At 40.6% G+C, this 12,216-nt stretch overlaps 1 protein-coding gene across 1 annotated transcript; it reads right to left on the bottom strand.

Moving 5' to 3' along the window:
• Positions 1–492: 492 nt before the first annotated feature.
• Positions 493–5,213, bottom strand: Vps20 (vacuolar protein sorting 20). The gene is made up of 3 exons (XM_085949671.1): positions 5,063–5,213; positions 2,586–2,889; positions 493–1,529 (listed from the first exon to the last, which is right to left on the bottom strand). Exons 1-3 carry the CDS (start codon positions 5,077–5,079, stop codon positions 1,194–1,196), a joined length of 657 nt encoding a protein of 218 aa, XP_085805797.1. The 5' UTR covers positions 5,080–5,213; the 3' UTR covers positions 493–1,193.
• Between the last annotated feature and the right edge of the window lie 7,003 nt (positions 5,214–12,216).

The following is a 12,216-nucleotide window of genomic DNA, read 5'->3' as shown; positions in this document are numbered from 1 at the left end:
TATAAAACGGCAATCTAGGCCAAAGATCGACCATAGACTAAAAATTACCCGAATTGACTAGTCACTAGGTACTTACAATATCAAATTTTTTAAATTCAAATATAAATTTATCTATGCATGAAATAATTAATTAATAATAATTGAAATGAACAAGGATAAATCTAATATGCTAGTTTCTACTAATATTTTATATTACATAATATTTTTTTCCATATTAATTAAGTAGGTATTATTATAGTTATTTATTTTAAGTTTTTGCTAATCCTGTAATCCAGAGAAAATTACAAAAAAAAATCATTCAAGATATTATATAATAATATTATGTACAAAAAGAAAAAACATGAGTGATCCATAGAAACTAATACATAATATGAGAAAGTGACCGATGTTTGCATTGCCAGCCCATAAAGCGCCAATAGGTTAATACACATTTGGGGACACTTCCACTTCGTTACGCAAGGTTAGTTATTATTGTCGTGTCTCGAAATTTTTCGTATGCAGTTTGCCGTATCACACTTCACCGTGAAATGTATCGGAAAAATATGGTCGTATATTAAAAACCGTCCAACCTCTTTGGGTCTTTACTGAGATAAAATTCATGTCTATTCACGTGTCATGTCATGTCGGTTTACAGGAAGCCAGCGGCAAACAAATTTTGAAAATAGCCAATATATCGGATTATTTGTTAGTTGAATGAATCTTGAATTTGTGATTTTTGCCAAAATTGGCTATGAAAATGCTTCACGAAAAATGTGGTATTTTATTCATCTCGGTGCTATATAAATGACTGTATAGTATACGGTCATCTCTTTCCGATAAAAAAGCCTGCCGGCGAACAGCGCTACGATGAAATGTAATACGTACAATTTACATGTAACCATTATTGTACGTTTCACAAACTGTATAATCCTGACCCACGAGGTCCAATTACAATAGTGAAACACCTCACAGAATGTAGGAATATTTCCTCATGGTTCCGGAATGCATGATATTAGAAGCTAGTGCCATATGCATTAGACCACGATGACCACTTTAGGAGATTTCATAATACAGAAAATTAACAGAATTACAGGATTACAACCCTAGTCGATGTTGTATTTTAAAATCACAAAGTATCTATTTTAGTACAGTATAAACACTTTCAGTATTATAGAGATGCATAAGTAAAATTCGTGTAGTATAAAAGTAGAGTGTTACGCTTCCAACGCAATCCTTGCAGACTTAGATTTCTCTTTGGTCCTGGCGGGAGTTTTGATGGGGACATCCGGCAGTTCCTCTTCAGCTTCTGGCAATTCTTCGTCCGGAACTTCCGGCATTTCACTATCCTCAAGCCCGATAAGTTCATCTAATTCATTCTGGACATCCGCTTCATCTTCTGCCGTCAGCTCTCCACTCAATAATTCATCAATCTCACGTTGTTTGTCCACTCCCTCTTTGGTTTCTTCTAATATTTGTTCTATTTCATCTATATCGAGAACTTCGTGGACTTTTTTCAATGCAGCATTGCCAACTTTAAGACCGTCCAAAACCTTAAATTGAATTGTTTTCGTTAGTTTCATTAAAGCAACGGCTATATTATGCACCCTTAAACGACTATGTAGTGGGGAGAATCAAGTACAATAAGGAATTGTTTCACAAACAAAATTATTAGTGTATATTCATGGTGTGCTTGTAAAAACTAAACACCTCAAGAAGTAATATTTTATAGTTAACCCTTCTCTATAAATATATGAAAGTAAAACAAAAAATGGCCCGACTGCGTGTCATTTTGCACTGCGGATTAAATATTCAAAATGGTTAAAGTGAATGCTCTGCCTACCAGATGCGAACACAAAAATATAAAGCCTGCAATTTGAGACACTTTAGAGATAATTATAGTTTAAAGTGTTCTAATTAATCAAAATGTATCTAAAAAACAAGAAAAATAATTTTTATTTAAATTCAATTAAAAGAAAACATTGTAAAATGTTTATCTTATTACATATTAAATATTATTTTATGGCTATATCTATCATAAAATTTTAGTTTATTTAATTTCTCTAATGTAGTGACAATATTGTTGAATAATTCATATTTTTAATGTATTTTTCTTTAACATTTATTTTTCTATAAAAAAAAATGTTCATATTTTGAAATCCTTTTTATTTATATCTAATCCAATTTAGGCACAGTCACAATATTGGAGTTTGAAGAATATAAATAATTACAAGATAAAAAGAACTTTTTATATACATTTTTAAATTCTCTTGAACCATAATATAAACTTGACTTGACTAGCTTAAACGATCCAAAAAAATTGTACTTGACATGTCATATTGATAACGCATGTATATATTAATAATTTAGTTGCTAGGACCCCGGATCCCTAACAACCAATAATGGTGTCGAAATAACTTTTCATACAAAACAGAATTAACTGAAAATGAATTCAATTCTACTTAAAGATGGCTAAAAGTATTAAAAAAATGCATTGGCATTGTGTTCTGATATATTCTAAAAGTTTCAAATGTCTAGCTAGTAGGGAAGTTACCGGACAAATAAGAATATGAGCTAAGAAAAACGTTGCAATAATAATTAATTCTCACCTGAATTTCAATTTGAGCAAACTCAATATCGTGAACAAGCTGCTCTAAATTGTCAAGTTGCGAGTCCGTATTCTGCAGTAACTTCTCTTGGTATAGTTTTTTCTTTAGCAGCAACTTTGCCCTTTCAATTTTGCCATCTTTGACTAAAGTCCTCGCCAGTAATCGGTCTTTCTCGAGGTTATTCTCAATTCGTTTTTGATACTGCTTTAGCTTGTCGCGCTGTTGTTTGAGAAGTAACACAGCTTTGTCTTGCTGTGTCACTCTGCTCACCGGCTTTTTGCTTTTACCGAATAACCCACCCATGCTGTAAAACAATTTATATAATTCGATTAGGTGATATATGGGACTGTCATGACCTTACCGGGTACATCTTGGACAGGGAGGCTAATGGGTACAAGTCGGTTATGGGGAAGCCAGCGGCAAACACATTTTGAAAATAGCCGATATACTGGATCATTTGTTAGGTTGGGTTAGTTTAAGTTAGGTTAGGTTTTTATTCTTGAATTCATGAACTTTGCCCAAAATCGGCTATGACAATTAGCGCGGTTCCCGCCTGGCTTCTCCATAACCGACTTGTACCGGCTAATGATAATAATATATTTTCTTATTTATCTATTTCTTATTTATTTAATAAAAGATATATTATATGTATATACTTACGTATTATAGTGTTTTTGAATATAAATAAATGATAGTAGTGTAGTAATAGAAGTGAAAGAATCATACATAAATGTATTGTGACCTCACCGGGAATCAAACCCGAAGTCGCATGACGGTAAATCAATGCCTTACGCACTGGACCACAGAGGCTGTTATTTTTTTGTTGGGGGCGAAGATTAAAGGCATAAAGCTGGCGCTCCATTGGCACGCAAGTCAGGCGATTTTCAGTCTTCGGACTTTTTTTTCGCGTGTAGCACCCCAGATCTGCGGACTTTTTAATCCGCAGACTAGGCTCGTTGGATTTCAAACATTTTTGATATCTGATATTGATCACTAGGTAAATTCGATTTGACATTAATACGCAATCATTCGGACCGAAAAAAAATCTAATTGTTTTAAACATTTTCATTGATTAATTTGTTTATTTACACATTAGAAAATGATAGATTTACCAATTATTTTTTTATTTGTATTTATGAAATTCATAAAAGAAAACGTAAAACTTGTGTTGTTTTCACTGCTATATTATTTTATGCAAGTCTACATATCTCTCCGATCATAATAAGATCATATGGGCCTCCACAGAGTAGAGGTTTGTATTAACATATTTTGTTTTTTTACGAGAAATGGATGTCAGCCACTTGCTCAACCTATTAGGTCCATACCCCCTAACTCACACACAAATTGAAAAACAATATGTGTAAGTACTTGCCACACCCAGGATTCGAACCTGGGACCCACGGCATGATAGTCCAACGCTTAAGCCGCGCGGCCACCACTACATATAAATAACACAAAATTATAGGATTATCGAAAGACATTACGATAATCGCAACTTTTGACAGCTCGACTTGTTATTTCTTCGTTGATCAGTAGCAGAGCATACACAAATCGGACGATGTATTGTCCTCGGACTTTCGGCTCGCCAATGGAGCGCTGGCATAACACATACTTTGTGCAAACAAACGATAAAAATTCAGTAACTAGACTGAATATTTTACTTTATACAATATGGTGGTGTGTTATTTAGAGTCTAGAGTCCCAACAATCCTACGGCGCACTGAATAATACTTATGTAAGTAAGTAATCATTTCTAACATATTTGAATGAGATAACTACCTACTTAGCAATCGATTTTTTAAAAGAATGAATATTTATGATGTAAAACATCTTACATGTTGCTTCACATAAGGGGGGGGTTAACCTCGGCATTTGTGGTGTTAGACTTTTACATAGCCTACATTCGTTCACAGTGGTCTGCGCCTACTTTGTCTACAGCAGTGACAATACATTGTAAAGAATATGCCTACACAGTAAAACAATTGGTAATTATGCCCGCATGAGCTTTTATAATTTTTTTTTTACGAAAACAGTTTATTCCATGTAGACAATTATTATATTACTTAAATACCTTTTCTTGTCAACGTAGATGCTTTTCAATCCAATGATAGTTCATTTAAAATTTTCATACATTTCGATGCATCATTATCACACACTAAGATTATATTAGGTTGGGTTTGGTCAAAAAAGGCACAGCAAACAAAGGGAGTGGTAGGTAGAAAACAAAAATTTCTAATGCCTATTAGCAAAGACATGCTGCTGCAAAATAGGATGACTTCAATATGATAGCGGGTAACTATATTCGATAGTCGTTCAGCAAACAACACCGCAAACCCAACGGTAGTATTAGAGTAATCAACCGATAATTTCAAATTTATTAAACCAAATAAGAAATGTTAGAAAGTGAACCGTCAAGTGTTTTGACTATTATACGACTATTCAACACAAAGTTAAGTTATTAATAAATGTGTACATACTTTAAACAGTTGCCCATACATTAAAGTTCAATATTTCAACAGATTTTCAAGCACGTAGATTAATATCAGGTGCAATTTAAAATATTGCGAATTTAATACGTTCAACGAACTACAGACTCAAACTCAAATAATAATAATCATCTCTCGTTGTATTTTGACAGTGACGTTTCCGATTATTATCTATGGTTTCCGTATTGAGAAAGTGTTGCCAAACAATCAAATGAATAAATAATTTTATTATTCAATTTCAAGCAAATATTTCGTGAATCATGACTGATATTATTTAAAATATTAATAATGTTATCATCAGTTGCAGCCTGAAGTATGTGGTATAAAATATCGACGTCCGGATTTCTTTGTATTTTATTTTAAACATGTTTGATAGATATTTTATTCGCCAACTGCGAGTTCTTTAATCATTAGAAACGAAAACATTTTTGTAGGACCGCAAATTTTTTGATTATTTTAATATTTAATAGGTACTTAATTACTATTGAAAGGAGTTTTACCTACCAATAAAACTCTTATTATTCATGTTGACTTTGAAGTCCTTGAGATAGGGTTTGCTCTTTCTTCTTCGCGTGAGGATATATTCTACTAATTTATTTTCCCTTTTCTTGTCGTTGGTCGTTCCTGTTTTTATTTACTGGTCATACCCGCGCGTAAATTTTTTTATGTATGTAATTTGGGATTCTTTTGTCTTCATTATGATATGACTCAAGGAACCAGGTAGAAGTTACCTGGACTTCAAAGTCAACATGAATAATAAGAGTTTTATTGGTAGGTAAAACTCCTTTCATTATTCGAATTTGACTTTGAAGTCCTTGAGATATCTGTTTGTTATCACCTGGTGTTGGGTATGCCAAATTCCTGTATGTGACAATGATTCATTGACGAGGTAAAAGACCATCGTGACTTTCCATGTATATGGTTGAATAGAGAAGTTAATGGGTTCTTTTCCCCTTCTGATGGTGGTGTATCCATCGTTCTCTGGTAGTTGTCGTGAAATGTTGACTCACTACGCCAGATACCTCTCTTTAAGATTATCATTGGGTATATGTACAGTTTAAGGAAGTCACCACTGAGCGGACACTGCCTGGTGGTTCTTGTACCCCTGCTTCCAACAGTACTGACCTTATCCAATTCCCTATAACTGTCCTGGTGGCTGGTTTTGGTGATCCTCTTGAAGATATAAATAATTCCGAAATATCCCTACCTTCCCCTCTCCTAGGGTTTGACATGCAGACGAGTTTCCGTAACCAGAATAATACTGGGTCGATGTTTTGACACGTGGAAGCGCTTAGCTTCCATTCCGATTGACGATGCTTGGCGGTATTTGTATTTGCGCCAAACATTGGCCATACAATTATGTAGTCACGTTTTTCCACCAATCCATTGTCTACTATTAGTAGTGTGAGGCCATGAACCCTTCGTCCCGATGCGAGAAGCAGCCGAGTAGGTAGCTGTCCTGCGAGAGGTTTCGAATAGGTTGTACTCCACCGGTGTTGTTTTCCTAAGATGATCTACCACTCGTCCTGGATCCCAAACCGGTGGTTTGACGGGTTTCGTTTTATGTACCGAAATTGCCTGTAACATATTGTGTTGTACTACCACGTTGATGCTGATATCTACAATGATAATCGGTTTGCAAAAAGTGGTTATGGCTGACTTATGCACCAGGATGGTGTTGTACGACAAACCCTCTTTGTTGTGCATGTTGCCTAGGTATCTGGCCAATTCCATTCGTTGAGGGCTATTATGATCCATTAGGTTCTTGTTACTCATGTCATTGTCTTCCATTTGTTCCAAGCTGGTTTGTAAGTTTTTAGAGTCGAAGGCCGCCATCTGAAAGTAAGGAGTGCCCTTTCTTCCACCATTCAATTTGATGTTATTTCCACCCCACCCGAAATTAGCCATAGTTGAAGGAACAGGTCCTGGGTCCTTGGAGGTGGACGGTTGGTCTCCATACCTACTAGTGTCGTATGTAGGTGCGGCATTGTATAAGGAGGTACTATCGCCCTTTTTCGTAAGTCCACTCCCCAAAAGCATTATTTCCAGCTCGGTGCCACTAGTAAGTACTTCCCTTTTTCTGAGTTCAGGTGCGCTAGGACTCGTGAAATTAAGTTTGGTGGGGGAAATATTCACGCCAATCTGAAGTCATACACTCGGCTGAAGGCGTCGTGAAACAGCGCGCCACTGTCTGTAACGTCTCGTGACACATACGTTGCAATGACATGTGCTGTTTCGCTTGCGAATAAATCCACCTCGGGAACAGAAACAGGGGGGTGGTTGCGGTGTTGATGAGGTGCCATTCGGGAATGAGTTGTCTGCGGGAGAGATGATCTGCCACGCAGTTGTGTATAATGTAGTAAGCATGATGTTGGCTAGACTGGTAAATACTAGTGTCTGTCGGCATAGGTTTAGGAGGGTGACAGATTTTGTGCCGCCCTCGTTGTTGATGTATGGCACCACTGTTTTGTTGTCTGTCTGCAGAAGCAGATCTGATCCTATGATTGATTGTACCTGAGATTGAATTGCAAACATTTCCTTCCTGTTGGAATGCCATGCCATGGTAACTGGTCTTGTTCCCACGTACCTGATAGGTGGTGTTCATTCAGTTGGGCTCCCTAGCCTGTGTCAGCTGCGTCTGTCATCAGGAAGTGATTGATGTGTGTCAACTCTGAGGAGCCTATCACCTGGAGCCACCACATGATATCCTGTTAGACCTGTGGTGGGATTGTCGTCTATTGGCGAGAATGGGACCTCGACAATATTAATGACTGGAGCTTTGTAGCCGTCGGCAATGCAACCTTCCTCGTGGAGGTAGGATGCGAAGTTAAGTCGCCCCAAAAGGGATTGAACATGTGTCTGCCTGAGAGACCAACTGCCTTTTTGTACCCGCGTTGTGTCAAATCTGAGGATCCTTTCGCCTAGGGCCACCACATGATGTCCTGTTGGGCCTGTGGTGGGATTGTCATCAATTAGCGAGGATGGGACCTCGGCCATATTGATGACTGGAGCGTTGTAGCCGTCGGCAATACAACCTTCCTCGTGGAGGTAGGATGTGAAGTTGAGTCGCCCCAGAAGGGATTGGATATGTGCCTGTCTGAGGGACCAACTGCCTTTTTGTACCTGCGTTATGTCAACTCTGAGGATCCTATCGCCTAGAGCCACCACGTGATGTCCCGTTGGGCCTGTGGTGGGATTGTCATCAATTGGCGAGGATGGGACCTCGGCCATATTGATGACTGGAGCGTTGTAGCCGTCGGCAATGCAACCTTCCTCGTGGAGGTAGGATGTGAAGTTGAGTCGCCCCAGAAGGTATTGGATATGTGCCTGTCTGAGGGACCAACTGCCTTTTTGTACCTGCATTAGCAGATGGTGACGGAGTGCTACACAATTCTCCGGCGACAGGAACCTCCGCTTGGTGTGTGTGTCCTACGTGATGTCCAGGGACCCTCATTGTTGGCTTGGGTTCAGACAGGATCTTTTAATATTTATTAACCACCCTAAAGACTGTAGGAAGGTTATCCTGTATTCCACCTGAACCGAGACTGTTTCTCGTATTGGTTGGCTACTAAGAAGTCGTCTAGGTAAGTGAATATTCTCAGCCATTCTTTCGTAGGCGTTCGGCGACCCAATTGGTCAGGGATGCCAACATAATCGGAGCGGTTGGCAGCACGAACGGGAGTCACGTGAATTGTAGGAGCTCCCCTTGATAGGCTAGTCGAACAAATCGACGATGTTGAGAAGCCATTGGTACCTGGAGGGACGCCTGGCTTAGATCTATTATTAATAGCCAGTCTTCTGTTTGTAAGACGGCTGCAACCTCGTAATGGTGAATTAGTTTGAATGGCTTTGGCTGTAGGAACGCATTCAAACGCTTTCGGTTGAAAACAGGGCATAGAGCCCCGTCTTTTTTCTTGATCAGAAACAGGGTTGAGAGAAAAACTGGGGGTTTGACCCGCTTCTTCTAGAACCCCTGAGTTCTTTAAGTCCTCGATCTCGAGAGTGACCTCTGCTGATTGTTGCGTTTTAAAATCTTTCCGTAAAAGTAAAGAAGGACTTACCAATAGTGGTATCCGCACAAAAGGTATGCGGGCTACGGCTATTATTTTTTACCAATGTTGGGGGGGGGAGGGGTACACTACGCCATCCAGACTCCCCGAAAGTCTCTTAGGCGGTCCCCAATGTTATTGGTCGTCCAGATGCGGTCACCTTCGCTTAGAGTACGGATCCCTGGTGGAGCCCGTACCTCCGATGGAGAACTCCCTTCCCACAGGACGTCGCCCCTTGGGAGTACCCCGGCCATAATTTGAGTTCGAGGGCCTTCCGGGACTTTAAGCCCCTTCGATTTTTTGGTACAGGCTCATCGCTGTTATGATTTTATGAGGATTGGTTGCCCAATCCACTAACCCTTGCATACGCTTTCAGAAGCTGTCCCGATGGGAAAACATCGCATTCTGGAGGGCCGTGATGGTCCTCTTCGTCAGATGGTCACCACATGATGTTCTGTTGGGCATGTGGTGGGATTGTCATCAATTAGCGAGGATGGGACCTTGGCCATATTGATGACTGGAGTGTTGTAGCCGTCGGCAATGCAACCTTCCTCGTGGATGTAGGATGTGACGTTGAGTTGCCCCAGAAGGGATTGGATATGTGCCTGTCTGAGGGACCAACTGCCTTTTTGTACCTGCGTTAGCAGCTGCTGGTGACGGAGTGCTACACACTTCTTCGGGGATAGAAACCTCCGCTTGTTATTTGTGTCCCACGTGATGTCCAGGAACCCTCATTTTTGGCTTGGGATCAGACAGGATCTTTTTATATTTATTAACCACCCTAAAAACTGTAGGAAGGTTATTCTGTATTCCACCTGAACCGAGACTGTTTCTCGGATTGGTTGGCTACTAAGAAGTCGCCTAGGTAAGTGAATATTCTCAGCCATTCTTTCGTAGGCGTTCGGCGACCCAATTGCTCAGGGATGCAAACATAATCGGAGCGGCTGACAGCATGAACGGGTGACACGTGAATTGTAGGAGCTCCCCTCGGTAGGCTAGTCGAACGAATCGACAATGTTGAGAAGCCATGGGTACCTGGAGGTACGCCTGGCTTAGATCTATTATTACTAGCCAGTCTTCTTTTTGTAAGACGGTCGGAACCTCGTAATGGTGAATTAGTTTGAATGGCTTTGGCTGTAGGAACGCATTCAAACGCTTTCGGTTGAAAACAGGGCACAGGGTCCCGTCTTGTTTCTTGATCAGAGACAGGGTTTAGAGAAAACTGGGAATCGGACCCGTTTCTTCTAGAACCCCTGAGTTCTTTAACTCCTAGATCTCGAGAGTGACCTCTGCTGATTGTTGCGTTTGAAATTCTTTGCGTAAAAGTAAAGAAGGACTTACCAATGGTGGTGTCCGCACAAAATGTATGCGGGCTACGGCTATTATTTTCACCAATGTTGGGGGGGGGGGTACCCTACGACATCCAGACTCCCCGAAAGTCTCTTAGGCGGCCCCCAATGTTGTTGGTCGTCCAGATGTAGTCACCTGCGCTTGGAGTACGGACCCCTGGTGGAGGCCGTACCTCCCCTGGAGAACTCCCTTCCCACAGGACGTCTCCCTTTGGTAGTACCCCGGCTATAATGTGAGTTCGAGGGCCTTCCGGGACTCTGAGCTTGGAGGAATTCTTGATAGTGCCTCCCGAGTGAAGGTATTCTTCACTGAGGACGAAATCACCCGGCGCCGAGCTTGCATAATCTGTAAGCATCTGAGTCATGTCCTCGCAAATTTGATTATGCGTTGTCCCCAAAACTCTCTTCGATTTTTCGGTACAGGCCCATCGCTGTTATGATCTTTTGAGAATTAGTTGCCCAATCCAATAACCCTTGCATATCCTTCCAGAAGCTGTCCCGTTGGGAAATCATTGCATTCTGGAGGGCCGCAATGGTCCTCTCCGTCTGATGGTTAGCTGATGGCGAGTGGTAGTACCGACGCAACTCGTCATTTAGACCTAACTCTATGACCGTAGGGGCCGCCAAGAATTGTTTTTTGGGCGTTGTGCCACTCCTTGCCGGTCCCCCTGCTGAAATAAGGTACGTAACGAGGATACCTTAAATATCAGCATCTTAATCGATGCTCGTACGTTGAACTTTTCCTCGTTCTGCCTCGCCGTTTGGTGTCCATTGCTATTAGAATATCCTCCTCACGGTCATTCAGATATTGTGCCATACTCACTGATCACTTAATGTTCACCTAACTATCACTTAACAGTCGTCCAAGATAATTTTTTTGATAGTTAGAAATGAAATTTCAGACGAAACATCTAAGAGGGCTCGCACATCAGAACTCGTTGCATGCGTCTTACGACGAATTCGTCGATGTGACATCATCGTAAACCAAGAAACAAACGTTAATAAATGGAGCTTCGCAGATTGGCCGATGCAACTGCGACGCGAGACGATCCGCAGATGCAACATGTCGCATTTGCTACAGCCTGCATGTTGTATCTAAAAAAAGTCGACTCCGCGCAAGCGCACAGCCTGCGGCCATCGGCCATTTCTGTCTCTGTCTACACTGTCATTGCTCGCTCATCGCTGGTCACCGCGTTTGACGTTTGTTCATACAATCAACACAATAAAAATGGCAGACGAGAGACTTCTCCTTTTTCGCGTTTGACGTTTGCCGCTAGGCAGATGTGCTAGGTTGTAGCATGCAACATTCGTCGGCGGTCTCAGAAGATTTGATTTATGGCCGTCAGGCACGCAAGGCGAGTTGTGATGTGCGAGCCGGCTAAACAGTAAGAAAGCCAAATCTAGAAATGAAGACAAAGGAGTCCCAAACTCCCTAGATAAAAAAAGGACGCGCGGGTATGACCAGTAAATAAAAAAGGGAGGAATGACCAACGACAAGAAAAAGGAAAATAAATTAGTAGAATATAACCTCACGCGAAGAAGGAAGAGCAAACCCTATCTCAAGGACTCCAAAGTCAAATTCGAATAATAATATAAAATCTTGCTTTTTATTTTGTTACTCCTCCGACCAGTAAAGATTCCTGCTTTACCGATAATGCAACATCATTCTATTGTCCCACAGATGTCACTTCCAACTTTTAATAGAGAAAACGCCTACCGCCTTCTTTGTCCGCAAACCGTACAACTT

This window comes from Rhyacophila brunnea, unplaced genomic scaffold (genome assembly GCF_057557595.1).
Source record: "Rhyacophila brunnea isolate RB1 unplaced genomic scaffold, BYU_Rbru_1.0 scaffold_22, whole genome shotgun sequence".
Classification (NCBI taxonomy): domain Eukaryota; kingdom Metazoa; phylum Arthropoda; class Insecta; order Trichoptera; family Rhyacophilidae; genus Rhyacophila; species Rhyacophila brunnea.
The sequence above is the reverse complement of the archived record's forward strand: the minus strand, read 5'-3'. Positions and strand labels throughout refer to the sequence as shown.

Excerpts from the sequence above, each read along its gene's own strand:
- Vps20 (XM_085949671.1), bottom strand. Across the intron at positions 1,530-2,585 it reads TTGCTCAAATTGAAATTCAG|GTTTTGGACGGTCTTAAAGT; the intron begins GTGAGAATTAAT and ends ATTCAATTTAAG.